The sequence below is a fragment of the Malaclemys terrapin genome, chromosome 6 (genome assembly GCF_027887155.1).
Source record: "Malaclemys terrapin pileata isolate rMalTer1 chromosome 6, rMalTer1.hap1, whole genome shotgun sequence".
Taxonomy (NCBI): Eukaryota; Metazoa; Chordata; order Testudines; family Emydidae; genus Malaclemys; species Malaclemys terrapin.
The window spans coordinates 128,107,350-128,125,005 of record NC_071510.1 but is presented as its reverse complement, the minus strand read 5'-3'; the positions used below and the strand labels follow the sequence as shown (position 1 = coordinate 128,125,005).

The 17,656-nt window shown below is 46.4% G+C and overlaps 1 protein-coding gene across 11 annotated transcripts in view; it reads right to left on the bottom strand.

Annotated features, from left to right (window-relative positions):
- CELF4 (CUGBP Elav-like family member 4) overlaps positions 1-17,656 on the bottom strand; it is an 861,689-nt gene that overhangs the window by 80,403 nt on the left and 763,630 nt on the right. For 7 of the 11 annotated variants that reach the window (XR_008445494.1, XM_054032838.1, XM_054032839.1 and 4 more), the window contains exons 9-10: positions 5,885-5,950; positions 2,749-2,829 (exon numbers count right to left, since the gene is read on the bottom strand). Coding sequence is in view for 10 of the 11 variants with exons in the window: in XM_054032838.1 (XP_053888813.1) it covers positions 2,749-2,829; positions 5,885-5,950 (147 nt within the window). In the remaining variant the exon portion in view is untranslated. The remainder of the gene's footprint in view (positions 1-2,748; positions 2,830-5,884; positions 5,951-17,656) is intronic. The other 4 variants (XM_054032840.1, XM_054032845.1, XM_054032843.1 and 1 more) reach the window with 1 other exon arrangement.

Genomic DNA, 17,656 nt, shown 5'->3' with positions numbered 1-17,656 from the left:
CCCCTTGTTGTTAAAGAGATAACAAAACAACCTCTCTCTCCTTTGCCTTATCTGCAGGAGTAAAACCGAATAGTGTGTGTGGGTGTGGGTGTGGGTGTGTGTGAGAGAGAGAGGAACGTACTGAGAGAAAGCTAAATCAAAGAAAAGAGTTATGTGTTTATTTTTGAATGCTGTTAAGTCTTTCTCTTCTCTTGTGGCAATGAGTTCCACAGTCTAGGTCCAGCAGCTAGGGAAATTGTGTCTCCCATAATCATGAGTTTCTTTCTTACTAGTCAAGAGTTTTATGGTTTCTATGGAAAGTAGCTGTCGTGGGAAATCAGGGCCATGGAGAGAGAGAGAGAGAGAGAGAGAGAGAGAGAGAGGAGATTGCTCCATTAGTTAAGGCCACTGTCAAGGAGGGCTTTGAATATCAGGACAAAGAGCTTGAGTTGGACTTTGTATTCAGTGGAGAGCCAGTGCGGACAGAAGAGCACCCAATGCTCTTTTCTCCGCACTGGCTCTCCACTGAATACAAAAAATACCTGGAGACCTGTCTAGTTGCACTGAGAGTTTAGGGCCACAGAGTAACTGTCAATGGCTCACTGTCATACTGGGAGGGTAAATCTGGTGGAATCCCACAGGGGTCCCTCCTAGGACCTGTGCTAGCCAATATTTTCTTTAATGACTTGGATAATGGCTTGAAGAATATGCTTGTAACATTTGCAGATGATACCAAGATGGGATGGGTTGCAATTACTTTGGAGGACAGGATTAGAATTCAAAATTACCTCGACAAATTGGATGATTAGTCTGAAATCAACAAGATGAAATTCAGTAAACATAAGTGCAAAGTATTACACTTAGGAAGGAAAAAGCAAGTACACAGATGCAAAATGGGGAACAACTGGCTAGACGGTAGCACTGCTGAAAAGGGCTTGGGGGAGACAGTAGATTACAAATTGCATAGAAGCCAACAATGGGTTGCAAAAAAGACAAATATCATTCTGGGTGTATTAACAGGAGCGTCGTACGTAAATCATGGGAGATAATTGTCCGGCTCCACTCAGCACTGGTGAGATCTCAGCTGGAGTGCTGTGTCTAGCTCTGGGCTGCTAGGAAAGATGTGGATACATTGGAGAGAGTCCAGAAGAGGACAACAAAAATAATAAAAGGTTTAGAAAACCTGATCTATGAGGAAAAGTTAAAAAAACTGGGTATGTTTAGTCTTGAGAAAAGCAGACGGAGGGGGCAATCTGATAACAGTCTTCAAATCTGTTAAGGGCTGTTATAAAGAGGATGGTGATTAATTGTTCTTCGTGTCCACTGAAGGTAGGACAAGAAGTAATGGGCTTAATCTGCAGAAAGCAAGATTTAGGTTAAACATTAAGAAAACTTTCTAACGGTAAGCGTAGTTAAGCTCTGGAATAGGCTTCCAAGGGAGGCTGTGGATTTCCTGTCATTGGAGGTTTTTAAGAACAAGTTAGACAAATACCTGTCAGGGATGGTTTCGACACGGGGGGCTGGACTAGATGACCTCTTGAAGTCCCTTCCAGCCCTTTATGTCTATGATTCTATGAATACTATCTGAGACCTTACACCCCAGTCATTCCCATTGAATTCAGTGAGGTTGCAAGTCAGTTCCATGACTAGCTCTTTCCTGGCAGTGTTAATGATATTTTACAAAGCAGGACAGAATCAAGTTCACTCTCCCATAGCTGCCCCGGCTTTGCTGTACTAAAACCTAAACGAGCCGATGTGACTCAAAGACACAGAAGGTGTGATTCTGATCTCACATTGGTGTAACTCCAGGGACTTCAAAGAACGTATTCTTAATTTACCTCCGTGTAAGTGAGAGGCGAATCAGCCCCTCAGGGAGTAGAGATGCTGACATTTAGACACAGTCACTCTTATGACCATCAATGCACTTTAAGCAGAAATATCCACGATCCAGGCAAAAGGGAAAGCAATAGGACATAGGTGGGAGATGAATGGATTCCACATTATATGCCAATATTTTCTTCAGTATGGAAACCTCCTCTCCTCATATAAATTCCACTTGTAGGGCCTGCCGCAGTGGAAATTGCATATAGTTCAGAACTGCCTGATTGCAATGCTCCCCCAAAATGCATCCATGTCAAATGTTCTCATGAAATGAAAATGCCAAAGAACTTACATTTGGGACGATCAAAATGTTTCATTTTGATATTGTCATTTCGATTTGTTTTGTTTTGACTTTCATATTATGTTAAAATATTCACCGGTGTATGTTATAGACAATGTTAAATGTGATATATAAAATGAAAGATTAAAATTAACATTTTAATGTAGAATGCACGTGGACACGGAATGAAGCAGAACGACATCATTGATACCAAATGTTTTGACACCATTGAAATGAAATGTTTCAAATTTTGTCAGAATTGGCACATTCCCATGAATCGTTTTTGATTTGGACAAAACAGGACTTTTCAAGGAACACTTTTCTTGATCCGCCACTGCTGGCCTTTACCGTATGCAACGTAATCAAACCTTCTGAATTATGCTGCCCTCTAGTGGCTGCAGCCCAGAGAGGACCTAAGCACATACCCCACAAGTATGAACTTTTCCATAGGTTCCTGATGATGTTACACAACAGATGGAGAGCGGATGAGGAGAAGGTCCAAAGTGATGAGGCATTTCCTGGGCTCTATGTAACTGGGGGATTGGGGGAATACAATGCAATAGGGGTGACTTGCTAGGTATGGAACAGAGAACAGCCTGTTTACTTACCTTCTCTCTGTTGCTGTGGGATCATGGGAGGCGGCTGTGGAAACGCTTGGCTAATCTGGCCATAAGCAGCAGGATAAGCAGCTATAGGAGAAAGAAGGGGAGAGAAGAAAGATCGAAAGATTTCAGCAATGGGGAGTCAAGACCTTTCATCCCAATAACCACACCAAACTGTATTTATGTTCAGCCCATTCGCTTTGGCTTCAATTGCCATAGGGGGGAGAAGCACATACCCAAATGGCAGGGATATCACAGGGCAGGTTAAAATGTCAGGCTTTGGCAGGTCTGGGAGTCCTTTGCTTTGGGCACTGACAGTCACTTGGACTTAATCAACTGCAACACTTCAGGCCAGATCCTCAGCTTGTATAAACAGGTGGAACCCTGTAAAGATCAATGGAGCTCCCCCAGTTTAAGATCCGGCCTCTCGTTTGATTCAGGAGTGGACTGGTGAAGTTCTGGATTTACAACGGAGAGTCTCAAAACAACCTGCCCCGAAGAGCTCACAAGAAAACGAGACACTTCTGCAGCACCTTTAATGTGATGGTCCTAACGCACATTACAAACATGAGCTAATTCATCCTGACTCACGCATTGGTGGCAGTAGGTATTATATGTCCTCTCATTTTCCATATGGAGAGACTAAAACACAAACAGGCTAAACCTGAGGTGCCCCTGGTGGGATCACATGGATGGGACAGTCTTGAATTACAGCCCACGTTTGACACCCTAGACTCCTGGACAGTGGGACAAGATACACATGAAAATGCCTCTGAATTCTGACCTACACTGAGCCTGCTGACTCCATCAGGAGCTGTAAAAGCAGCAAAGAGTCCTGTGGCACCTTATAGACTAACAGACGTCTAGGAGCATGAGCTTTCGTGGGTGAATACCCACTTCTTCAGATGCATGCATGACGTCTGTTAGTCTATAAGGTGCCACAGGACTCTTTGCTGCTTTTACAGATCCAGACTAACACGGCTACCTCTCTGATACTTGACATCAGGAGCTGTCTGCACATGTGTATGTGTCTGTGGGGCAGATATGAAGGAAGAAATTGCCCCACATTGGGGCACTGCAGAGGGGGATGTATATTAAGAAGCATCAAGGATGGATCCCATTTCATTGTTATAGCCTGACGGAATCAGTTGTTAATGATATTAACCAAAACACCGTTTTAAGTGACAGGAAGTGAATTTCAGGTAGATAGCGCCATGTAGCAGAGGATTTTCTAGGGTTGGATGGCAGGGGACCAGCTGGAGACCGCTAGTCTGGGGAGGAGGAACAGCTTCTAGCCATCAGTAGGTGGAGCCAGGTTGGGATTCTTAACAGGAGTCAGCCCCATCTTCTCTCTGCCTGGCCTGCCCTCCCGATATGACCCATCTCCCACTACAGCTGGTTCTGGTGGCTGACATCTCCGCCACAAAGTTCTGCTTTGCTCTCCCTACATTTTGCTTTGAGTTTCCGGTGCAGGATGGGGGGATGCAAATCCTGTTTGCCCACACAACAGGCATGCCCTCCTCTACTGTTCCTTTGCACTCGAGAGAGAATGGATGGGTCGAGGACGAGCTGTTTTAGACTGGCCCACGAGGAGTAGCTTGGAAAAGGAGCCTGGAGCTATCGCATGGATTTGCTGGATTCCTAGCAGTGGGGAGGCAGACTGGCTATGGGACTTTGAAGAATGTGCCCTATATTGTCTGCCATGTTATCTCATCACTTCAAGCTCTTCCTACCATCTGATCAGTAGACTCCAGCCACTGAAAGGGAAGGGGTTGGTTCAGACACTTGTGGGGAGGGTCTGCGGTGAGTATCTGGGGCTGTGGGCTTCCTAACACAGAGAAGGTGATTGCAGGATGGGGTTTATCGCCTAAGCAGACGAGAGTAGCTCAGCCAGCGAAAGGTTCGGACACAAAGCGGTCCCTCCTGCTGGGAGCTCAGACTGACCTTCTCACACAGCACAACCACCGCTCAGACTTTTGGGGCCTCATTTTGTCCTTTTGCACATTGCGCTGCCATGGTGATGGGGCCCCCGTCTGGCTAAGCCTCATGGACTGGCTGACGCTGCATTCCCAAAACTCCCCTTGGCATTCTAAGGGCATAAAGGTGGCAGGATGGGGCCACTAAAACCCCCTTTCTACAAAGAGAGAGACTCATGCATTGACTCACACGCACGCAGACACTCCCCTCCCCCAGCTCCCTCACGCCCCCGAGAGGGCAAGGGGAGCCATTTGGTACTACAGTCGGCAGCTTACATGCCTGGCTCTCAGAAACACAGCGTGAGGGCTGCCTGAGTCCCAGAGAGAGGGGGAAAGGGTATACGTGTGTGAAGAGGGGTTAATTAACAGCTCAAAGGGTTGAGCTGCCGCCCATCCATCAAACTTCATGAGCAATAAATGACAATAACTAAAACACCAGCAAATGAAGCTTTACATGGAGAATTAAATTAAGTTCCCAGATACAGCCCTGACATGAGATAATAGCCATTCTTCAGCGGGAGCCCTTGGCCGCCCTAGTTACCACAGGAAATAATGACTTTGGGGTTGCGGCTTCCTCACGGTGTTAGCTTGGGTCACCCCATAAGGGGATGTTGAACATGCTCTGCGCCCAGTCATCCCGACTGGTGTCAGTCCATCAGTTTCAAAGGAGTGACTCTGGTGTGACGGAGAGCAGAGGCTGGCCTTGTTGGGAATCTGCTGGGAAATGTAAACCGATTTCTCAGCCGGGGAAAGGTTGTGTGGGGCTCTGCCATTGGCATCCTCCTCCGGCCGTGACACAAGGGAGGCATTTGCACAGTGACCACAGAAAGCGGGAAGCGGAGGGGCTTACGGGCCTGATTTTCCTCTCGCTAACAGCGGTGTCAATCTGCAATGATTCCACCACACTAATGTAAGGGCCTGATCCGTCTCCCACTGACGTCAACAGAAGTCTTTCCTGGCCTTTCGAGGGGACCTGGATTGGGCCGGAGAAGCAAAGCTAGGCCCGTATGTTTTGTTTTGGGAGGAATGCAATCTCAGACCCCTCTGCCCCATTCCTGGTGCTGCCCCTGGGAATGGCTCCCTTCACCCAACCCCCTCAGGCATGTTCAGAGGTTAAAGGCTTTGGGGACGTGAAAGGTTTATTGGGAGAAAGTGTTAATACTAACGACCTGCGTACTGCTGCACTCCAGCGTAGGCTTGTTGCAAGGGGTCTGCTGCAGTCGGGCTCTGTGCTGTGGAGACAGGAGAGAGAGAGGGAATAAAGGCATTAAAATATCACATTCACACTGGCTTTCTCTCTGCTCAAGTGTTTTGCATGTGGGACGGATCAACCTGGAGAGAGAAACCCACCGGTGCGGCACATGCATCCCACACAACAAATTACACCAAGTTTGTTTTACCTACCCATGAAAGAAGAAGGGTTTTGTCAGCCCTTCGTGGGGGGAGGGGAGGAGATGGGGGTCTGAAATGAAACAGAGCTAAATAGCTTTTGGTCCTGAAAGTGGGATGGACTTTTTATAAGAGACGTTTCTCTGGAGAGTTCTGTTACTTCCCATTTCTACCATGAGAACCCATCTTGTGGGATTGTGGGACTTCTACCTTGCGCTGCCTGGCAAAACGTGACTCCAGGCACACGCAGGTATACACAATTTATCTCGTTCGTAGCAATGCTGCACACATCAATTGTTCTTAGGCTCAGCCCCACTCCCTGATCCTCAAGAGACAAACCTTTCTACATTCCCCTCTGGAATGCCTCTCATTCCTCTCCCGGAAGTGGAGAGAGGTACAATAATAAAAGAAAAAACAAAGAAAGGAAGAGAATCCTTTCACAACCAGGCCTCTCCTTAATTTGTGGCCTCTAGCTTTAATGTTACTCAACCATAACAGTCACAAGACAGATGCCCGGGGGTGTAGTGCACTGAGGCAAGAACCAAGGACTTGATGAGTCTCTACTTTTTCTTACAAACAATGCACATGTCCGGGTGAGGAGCTGTACGTGGGAGATGGAAGGTGTGAAATGAAAGGAAGAGCCTGGATTTGGAGGACATGTCATTATTTTCCTTCTAATAATCAGCTAGAGATAGCCCTGAACCAATCCCAAATTTGGGAGACAAATTTAGATCCTGGAGTTTCTCTAACTATACCATTTATCCAACTTATAATTGCTACTACAGCACAAAAAGTCCCTGCACCAACAAGCTTATAATCTTAGTATAGAACAAGAGACAACTGCTGGACACGGACAGACAGATGGGGAGCAGAGAGAAACAAAAACTCATTTGCTCTCTGAAGCCTCCCAGCGCCCTTTACAAAATTTTGCTTAACCCGCTGAGGAAATGCAGCCACCTCTGTGGCAGAATATGGCAGCTGTTTCAAAGGGCATAGCAAGGCTGGCCAACAGCTTTCGGAGAGGAAGCAGCCAATCTCTGGGTAAGCCACTTAGTCCCCTTCCTGGCTGCAAAGGGCATTTTCTTTCTCCACAAACCTCCCTCACGCTCTCCTAAAAATGTTTGTTTCTGTGAAACTTTGAAGTTTAGTTCAAGTACAGCCAGAGCTGGTAGGTTTTTTTTCCTTCCTTTCCCCTCTGGTTGATGAAAAAAAAATGTTGGATAAGCTCTTTCTTTATCTGCAGCCATAAAATATTTAAAGCAAAGCTTGACTGAACCTCCAGTCCAAATGTCACCTTGGCCCTAATATTTCACTTCTTGTTATGAGTTTAATTTGTATTTATTGGTGCTGCACAGTTTTACATTTATGTGGCCCCTCCAGGCTTTGTACTTTTAAGACAATCCCTTAGGGAGCAGCTACTTCCCCCCTTCCCTGTCTCCTTTCTCTGAGAATGGAGGTGTGGCTGCAGGCAAGGGCTCAGATGGCACAGTCGACGTGGAGATCTCGCAAGAAAGTCTGGTTGCCCTTGCTAAGGCGAGACACTGAATGTGTGATAGGGAGGAGTACGGGCCGGCTCTTATCGGCCCACTGAATTTTGGGAGAATGCTGTAGCTGCCCCGTGTGTCGCCCTTCCCATCTGATTTGAGCCGAAGTGTCGAAGAACAATATTAACCCTAATGGAGGTCTTCCTAGTTGACTCGCCTCACCAGGGCTTGGGACAAGGGCAGAGGCAAGTTGCACATATCTTAGAGGGTAGAAACGGACTCTGGCCAGCTCTCAGAGTGAGTTTGAAGGATATCTTTGACTGGTTGGGCTGCAAGAATGGGTCATGTGGGTAAAGGCTTAGAGCAGGGACTGGTGTCAAGATTTACGGGAACCAACTTTACCACAGACTGACTGAGGACAAGTCTCTAGGATGGGTCTACACTAAGATGTAAGGCCAGGGTTAGCAGAGCTTGAGTTCGCAGACCCAGGTTGGATAACCTAGGGCTTGAGCATCTACACTCATTTATAACCCCATTTTAGGAATTGCTGAACCCTGGGTCCCAACTGGGGGCTCCAGTGTCTACACTGCATTATGGGGGCCCAACTCCAACCATCCATATAACAGACTTCCACGCGCCCTCCCAAAATGTGGCCACTTTAGCCCTTTGTTCGTGGTGCAGTGTAGGAAACCTTCTTGACTGCCCACCAAACTTGACTGTCCAGGGGACAAAGAAAGTCGGCTCGTGGGATCCTTTTGGTGGACTCCCAGAGCATGAGTCCAGTGGGGCTGTGTCTACACTGCAAAGCAATAGGGCTGGAACCCTGGATCCCAGCTTGACTCAGGCTCCGGCCCATGGGGTCTTTGGGACCCTGAGTCCAAGCCCCAGGTTAGCACGATTTATGTGTAGACAGAAAGGGGGTTAGGCTTGAAGCTAAGTTCAAATCCGGGGCTTACATCGCAGTAAGTGCACACAGTGCACTGTAGTCTTAAACTAGGCTTCTGCACATGTTTTTGCTCAACCCTCCTACCATCCACACACAACCTTCAAGAACATGCTAGTGCTGATGGTCCTCCACTGCCTTCCCACAATTCCCCCTGAGGGAACAGACAAGTTCTCCTGTAATTGTCAGAATTGCCTCGGAAAGAATCCTAGAGTGTTTCAGCATAAAGAACCGAGGGCTATGCCCCCAGGTATGCCCCGGGCGAGTACAGAGGACACAGATGTGGGGCTATGCTTAGCTGTGGAGACGCTCACCCCTGGGCTAAGGTAACCGGAGCGCTCAGCTGCAGGTTTCGATCACCCAGGCTAATGGTGCAGTGTGGAAGTACCCTTAATTTATACATGCCTGAGTTTATCTATACGTAAAATGGGTAAGTACTGTGTTATCACAACATTCATCTCCCCTTCCAAATATAGTTTAGTCCATGCCTTGAGAGCTAGGTGAAACCTCCCAGTAATAACAAAGCTTTGTGACCACCAGAAGATTTCAAGGTGCCAATTACAACACCCTCTCCCCTTCTGTGTGCTGGATAAATATTTGGAGTACAGCTAGCTGGAAACATTTTTTTGTCGGAATTTGCTAATGAATCAAATTAGAAACACTTTGCAGAGATGGTTCAGTTCTGACAACATTCCTTCAGACACCAGGCAAAGCTCTGATACAACCTGCCGTCATGCCCAACAGGCTGCTGGGGGGCGGGGGTGGAGGGGGGGCATAGGCTTCCTCTTATGCGGGCTTCCCTGGGTTGGGGACCCCAGAGCTTCCAGGGTCTGTGGGTCCAGGGCAGCTGGCCAGGGACCCTACGTCTCCATCCCCTTTCACGGAGAACTTTGAAATTTGTAGTTTTCGTTCCTAATTGGAACAAAACCAGATTTCGAGCTACCTAAATCCTCAGCTCTATGGAATTATCTTTCTCTGTCCTACTCTAATCTGGAGCCTCCTTTTATAAACGTTCTAAGGCACAGAGAGGCTCATGATGGCCGGCTCTTGCAGAGATGACAAACTCTGGCAGCCTTACGGAATCTCATCCTCATCTCTGACAATCAGACTTTGTCCACTACCACACAACCACTCAGTGGCAGAGCTAGGAACAGAAGCAAGCTTCCGGACTCCGGTCTCCAGCATCCATGGGAAGCCCACGTAGTTTATAAGCCACATTCTCATCATCAGGGCCAAGGCAATCCGCTTAGGAAACTTAATTTTAAATTACTTTTAACCTTTTAAGATTAAATATTAAAAAACGGCAACATGTTTTATTTAAAGGGTTTGGAACAACAGGCCCCTAAATGCAGCTCTGGGCCCTCCCACGCAAAGCTTTTAGAGCTTGTAATTTCCCTCCGCCTTTAGGAGACTTGTCACATGGGCGTTATCTAACCGTGAAGCTGTGGGTTTCTCATTTGATGCTAATCTCTCCACGGATCACGTGGAGAATTCCCCCGGCCCATGGAAAGTTTCCCTATCAATTTCAGTAGGCCCTGGAACGTTACTGACAGGTAAGGAAGATACAGGAATCTAATGCTTTTGCCTTACTGCTGGCACCTGGGCATAAACTCCCATTCTGTACAGAGCTGCCAGGCGTGGTGTCACGGTGAGAGCCAATGCCCTGTAGCGCCACACTAGCAAAGAGACCTGCAGGGAGGCAACACTCCAGCTCTGGGGCTCTGGGAACCATAAAACCAGCTTCATTCTGAACCTCATTCCTTGCCCAGACCCCTGGGAAAAGACGATGAAGGCTGAAGATCGGTAGTGTAATGATTCCCCTGGCTGAATCCTAATCTGTGGGGTTGAACCTCTGCCTGGTGGATCTGAAAGCTTCTACTGCTTGAGCTAAAGGACCCGGCTTCCTTAGCTCAAAAGCTGTAGCAGATTCATAAAGCTCTCAGCCCAGACTAGGCACTAGAGGGAGACAGAGCCATGCTGTGTTAACGTGTGTTGCAGACAGCTTGGATCTCAAGTCACCTATAAGTGAAATGAAACAGGAGTTAGGATTTAAGATGGGCCCGAGCCACGCAGTTGAGATCCAGATCCAAACTTTCCCAGAGTTTGGTTGTGTTTGGATCCTGGGTTCATATCTCTGGTTAGAATTCAAAGCGAAGGGGATGTCTGAATTAATTCTCGGTGTCCTAACCTAGAAGTGTGTGCAGGGATATGTTTTATCACTCTCCACATACATGCCCATTAACACACGATCCACATTTTACAGGGGCTAGTCCCAGGGCATCCAGCATCCTTTCGTACTGACAGGGCTCAGCTGTGGTAATGGAAGAGCGCTGTTGATTTGTGGCGTTTCCCCTTCCCTTTCTGCGTAGACCCACTTCTCTTTTCCGTAGCACTATCGTCTCCTTTAAAACCAAACTTAAGCTGAAGTGAGCATGGTGCCAGGCGTTGGACCGACAGCACTGGAAAATGAGAGGCCAAATTCAGAGATGTTGCACCCAGACGTGTAAGTTAGACACCCTTGCAAACAAACTCCCTTGCTGTCAGACTCGCATAGCTCTTACACCCATTCTGCCGCTGTGCCAGGGCGACTAAGGTGGTGTCACTTACACGCTGAGGCTCTGGAAGACGGTGTCAGAACAGGAGAGAGGCTACTGTTTACAGCTGATCTCAAAAGGCCAGATTGCTGGTGGAGGTCGCTTTCGCTCAGCTGAAGCCTCTAGACCTACGTTGATGTACAATGGCTGAGGATCCGGCCCAGTCAATGCAAGAGAAAGGTGCACTTTGCAAACAGATGTTAGTAGTAACTTTGGCTGGCAGCTCAGGGCAAGAGCCTTATCCCTGGACAGGAGACTGAGGGAAGAAGATTGCCTCTATATTAATTTGATCATTTCCATATCTCTACGGGAAAAGTCCTGCTCAGATACAATCATCTCTTTGCAAGATGACCCTGGCCAAGATGACACAAGGTGACCACAGCAGATAACCTTCCATAAACCTGGAGACATAAAGCAAGCCAATGACCTACTTTACGACCATAAATATAAATTTAACGAAGGCAGCACTTATTCATTAGGCAGAAGTCAAGAAACGACTCCCAAGTCCTTCAAAGAAGTAGATCCATTAATGTCACTTTCTGAATCCTCTGCCCAATGCCAAAAAAACCCAAGGATGACTTCCCAAAGTCAGCATGAAATCCCAGCACTTTAAAATAAAGGCCAGGAAGCTTTCATACCAGTGTAACGTTTATCTGCTTTTTAAAGGGACACCCAGCTGCTTTTAGGCCCAATATTTAGCTTCCCTAGGAACATACGGGGATGATGATTACAGAATCTAAAATGTTTTCTTAAAAAGAAACTCAGTGAAAATAGTGCTTTGAAAAAGATGTAATAAATATCCCATTCCTCCCGGGACATCAGTAACTCAAACACAACAGCTGCAAGTTAGTCAGTGTCTCGGTAACCAAAAGGTGAAACTGACTACATACAAAAAGGGCTGGATTCTGCTCTCCTATATAGCAGGGTAAATCAGCAGGAGCTGAACTGAAGTCAATAGAGTTACACAGGTGTAGATGAGACGATGAAGATTAGGGACTGATCCAGCTCCCATTGAAGTTAATAGGAGTCTCTCCATTTTCTTCAGTGGGATTTGGATTGGGCCCTGTGGTCCAAAGTCTCCAGAGTATTGTAGTTTCACTGTCCCAGCTCAGGTTTAAACACATGCAGCATACAGGCTGCCAAGCAACTGTTATTGCTGAAATCCATTCAGTTTGATTTAAGCGAGGTCTTTGCTCCTGTGAGGTGTGGAGCAGAACTCAGCAAAGAACGGATTTTTCAGTTCATAGAATCATAGAATCATAGAATATCAGCGTTGGAAGGGACCTCAAGAGGTCATCTAGTCCAACCCCCTGCTCAAAGCAGGACCAATTCCCAACTAAATCATCCCAGCCAGGGCTTTGTCAAGCCGGGCCTTAAAAACCTCCAAGGAAGGAGACTCCACCACCTCCCTAGGTAACGCATTCCAGTGCTTCACCACCCTCCTAGTGAAATAGTGTTTCCTAATATCCAACCTGGACCTCCCACACTGCAACTTGAGACCATTGCTCCTTGTTCTGTCATCTGCCACCACTGAGAACAGCCGAGCTCCATCCTCTTTGGAACCCCCCTTCAGGTAGTTGAAGGCTGCTATCAAATCCCCCCTCACTCTTCTCTTCTGGAGACTAAACAATCCCAGTTCCCTCAGCCTCGCCTCATAAGTCATGTGCTCCAGACCCCTAATAATTTTTGTTGCCCTCTGCTGGACTGAATTGAACTATCTGAAAAAAAATTTGGTTTAGTTCAAAATGAAACTGAGGTCCCCCCCCACCCCAAAATGAAAAAAAAAAAAAGGTTTTGAGTGGAATGAAACATTTTGTTTCACCCCAAACGATCCCCCCTCCCCTTTGTTTCATTTTGGGATTTTTTGGTTTTTTTCCCACACTTTTTGGGGGGATTGTTATAAATTAGCTACCTATCTATATGAAATGCTGTTGCCAAACAAAAAGTCATAATGTTTCATTTCAATAGGGCTAAAATGAATCATTTTGACTTAAAAAAAAATCCTGTTCTGTTTTTGTCTGAGACTATTTGCTGAATTCAACCTGAACTGATGAAGTTTTTCTGCCCCAAAAAATTCATTTTTCAATGAATTTACTATTTCTCAAAAAAAAAAAAAAAAAATTCCCCTCAGGTCTCCCTAATAGAGCCAGTGATTTCACTTCCATGGATCTAGGGCAACTTTCTCTGATCTCACCATTCTCTGCCTCAAAATGGTCAACAACAGCCAAGCACCAGGAATTCATTTCATTCAATCTGTTTTTCTGTGCTTTGCGCTACCATTCCTTATCTATATTATGAGGTGCTATCGCCTCAGTCTGCGGCTTTGGGACCTTTTGTACAGCCTTGTAGAAACTTGTCAAATAACTCAGCGAGCGGAGCTAAGACAGTGTCACCTCTCACAGGGTTCTAGAGGGGTGGATACTGAAAGTGTGTATTTGGGGTTGAGTATGGTGAAGCATAAGGGTAGGGTCAGAAAAGCAGGCCACACTGTTACCCGCTTTTCAGTTGAGAAGGAAATAAAATGATCACGAAAAGAAAACCCTCTGCAAGGTCAGGATCAAAATAAATAAATAAATAAACGAGTGGGAGGACTCTAGTCACCTTCTCCTTAAATCCAATTTAAATCACTCTCTACAGCCCTAATCTATATCCATAATTATATCATTTCGTACAACAAGCTTGCGAGAGGTCTTAAGAAATTTATGTAGATTAAAATTCATGGGTGCCATAGTACGGATTCCATATTATTAAGATTGATTAGGACAGCTGATGCTGTGATTAAAGAAGCCAGCGTTTACTGTTGTAATTAATTAGGTATTCAGACACAACAATAACTGCAATAACAGAAAGAATGTGCTGATCCGGCAGAAAACAGCGACCGATCCTGTGCTCTCTGGTCTCGTTTTGCCTTACAGGGGCAGGCTGCCATGCTTTCAAAGGCATGCTATCCCATCCTCCATGCCCGCCACACTACGAAACTCCTCACAAGACCCAGGGGACCTGTTCTTTTGCTTCTCTCCTGCAGGGCTGAGAATCCCTGTCCCTATTCACATGGCAAGTTCAGAGGATGTTCATGTATGTTCAGAGTAGAAAAACGAAAGGGTAAGAGGCTCCCACCTGTTCTAAATTTATATAACTTGCCTCTGGGAATTCTTATCTTTACTCGCCGTTTGACTTATGGCAAAGCCTGCGTGCCCCAACTGAGATCAGGGCCCCGCTGTGCAAGGTGGTTTTCAAACACACCGTGAGCCCCAAAGAGCTTCCACGCTAAACCGACACAGGGGAAACAGAGGCCTGGACAGTTGAAGTGACGTGCCCAAGGTCACGCAGCAGGTCAGTTGCAAAGCCAGGGATAGAGCCCAAGTCTCCTGATATATTATTATTTATTTAAAATATACGTATATTGTGGTAGCTCCCAGAGGCTAGCCAGTTTGAATCCCTGTTGTGATAGGTGCTGTACAAACAGAGCAAACGGCAGTCTCAGCCCTACAGGGTCTGTCTACACAGCCCGCGGCAGGAGCTTCTGACCGTGGGTAGACAGATTTGAGTAGGCGGGGCTTGCGCTACAAGGCTAAAAATGACAGTGTGGCTTGGGCTATACAGCAGAGTTATTAGTAACAGAGGAAAGGGATTAATGGTCACTACCCGAGGCCAACGTCTGCTGTCCATTACGTGGTATCAATCCAGAGTAATTCCACTAGGGTCACAGGCTGCTAGTGGTGCAACAGAGAACAGAAGCTAGCCCATAAAGTGATCAGTATCTTTCTTATTCCATTTCTTACGCGCCTGTAAATGAGGCACTGAGCCCCCAGCTCTCATCTCAGCTGGTACAAGGCCTTGCTGGCCGACCGCAGTCCCTGTCACCACTGTTAACCCGGAGCCGGTGAGCACGCTGCGGTGGCTGTGACGTTGCTCACAATCTCGTGGCACAAAGGATTAGGCTTGTGCTCCTGCTATATGTGATGACACACTGCTGTGCTCTGAACTGAGACGCCGAAAGGCCACAGGGCCGGCAGATAAACCAGCGCAATTCCCCAAATGGCCTGAGATGAGCGTAAAGGGAAGGAAAATATTTGTTCCCCGGACAGAATCCCTAACTGTGAGAGAACTCAGAACAGGGAGAGAATTCTGGCCAGGCTTGGCGGGGCTGAGAGCAGGGCAAGCTTGCCTGCAGCTAACAGATCTGCAGGGGTATTGCATGGGATCTGTTGGTAGGTCACAACAGCACAGTGCAGAGCAGATGTAGGCACGGAGGCTGAGCACATACCCTTGACAAGCAGTGATAGGGGCACTCACGTTGCCTAATTTCAAAACCCTCTCAAACACGGTGGGTTCAAAAGTTCGACCTGAACTTGAATGATATTGGGTTCCTGTCCTCTGCCTGCCCGGGGGGAGAGAATGGGAAAAAGGAGCCAGGGAGGAGAGAGAAAAAGAAAGAGGTTTTCTTTTCAGATGTGTGTGCTGCACCTACTGTGACTGCACTCTTTTGGTTTTGTTTTGAAGTTTTTATTTAATAAAAACGAACAGATTAAAAAATCCAATGAAAAAGAAAAGGAAGGCAATTACCTAATGCCTTTGTGTTTCGAAGATTGGGGTTTTTTGGTGCAATCATAGAATATCAGGGTTGGAAGGGACCTCAGGAGGTCATCTAGTCCAACTCTCTGCTCAAAGCAGGACCCATCCCCAGGCAGATTTTTGCCCCAGATCCCTAAAGTGCTCCCTCACGGATTGAACTCATAACCCTGCATTTAGCAAGCCAATGCTCAAACCACTGAGCTATCCCTCCCCCCTAGTTTAGATGTGACAGACAGAGGGGGTATCTGGGGATAGATCGCTAGATAGATAGCCAGAGGGGGTGTCTGGGGATGGAGAGATAGATAGATAGAGGGGGTGTCTGGGGGTAGATAGATAGAGGGGGTGTCTGGGGATGGATAGATAGATAGTGTGTATGGGGATAGTTAGATAGATAGATAGATAGATGGTGTGTATGGGGATAGATAGATAGATAGAGGGGGTGTCTGGGGATGGATAGATAGATAGAGGGAGTGTCTGGGGATAGATAGAGGGAGTGTCTGGGGATAGATAGATAGAGGGGGTGTCTGGGGATGGATAGATAGATAGATAGTGTGTATGGGGATAGTTAGATAGATAGATAGATAGATAGATGGTGTGTATGGGGATAGATAGATAGATAGAGGGGGTGTCTGGGGATGGATAGATAGATAGAGGGAGTGTCTGGGGATAGATAGATAGAGGGAGTGTCTGGGGATAGATAGATAGATAGATAGAGGGAGTGTCTGGGGATAGATAGATAGATAGATAGATAGATAGATAGAGGGGGTGTATGGGGATAGATAGATAGATAAAGGGGTGTCTGGGGATAGATAGATGGTGTGTATGGGGATAGATAGATAGATAGATAGATAGATAGATAGATAGAGGGGGTATGGGGATAGATAGATAGATGGGGGGTATGGGGATAGATAAATAGAGGGAGTGTCTGGGGATAGATAGATAGATAGATAGATAGATAGATGGGGGGTATGGGGATAGATAGATAGATGGGGGGTATGGGGATAGATAAATAGAGGGAGTGTCTGGGGATAGATAGATAGATAGGCTTCATGATTAATGGAATTTACATTGATTCTGACACTCCAGACCATATGTGTCTAAAGAAAGCAGTTGTTCTCTGTTTTGCTATTTTCATGCAAGGAAGGCAGTGGGTCAAATTCTGTCAGACGTTACAATGGTATAAACCCACAATGGAATTGTTCAGTGTTTACAGAAGAGTAACTGAGAGTTGAATTGGGTCACAAAGTGCTATATATGCTGTGCTGCTAAATAAATAAACAATAATAAATGTTCCTGGACATTTTTGTGCCAGACTTATACTGTAAACCAGAGGCTGGTGAAAGCTGGGTGGGGAGATGTTGTTTGGGGCATAGAACCACAGTGCCAATATCAGATAATTCAGGGGAGAGTGCAAGTTATCTCTTAATGGACAATGGTAGAATAAGCTGCTAAACACTGAAAGTTTCTTCCTAACCTAGGCAGTTGATTTCTAGCATGAGGGTTTGTGTCCTTCATACGTTTTTATCCAGTCTAATATAATCGTAGATGTTCTTATTATCCGTATAAGTGTCTAATCCTCTTTTGACTCCTGCTAAGCTCTTGGCCTCAATAATACCTCGTGGCAATGACTAAAGTTTTGGAATTTGCACCGAGCCTGAGACAGGTACAGAGAGGAAGTTGGAATCGATACACACAATAAAATAAATCAATCCTATTTTGGGAATGCTTGGGATCCAGGCTTGTTCTCTGGGCCCATCTTAAGCTGGGACAAGAAGCACTGAAACAGTAGGCTAGGATTTGACCCATTGAGATCTCTGGAGAAACGTCTGATTGACTTCAATGAGAGCAGAGTTAGGCAAAGGCTGATTGGTAATATGCGGCAATTTCCATAGCAAAGAGGTCCACAGAGCACAGATAGTGTTCGAAGTTTTTCCAAATCGTATTGTTTGCATG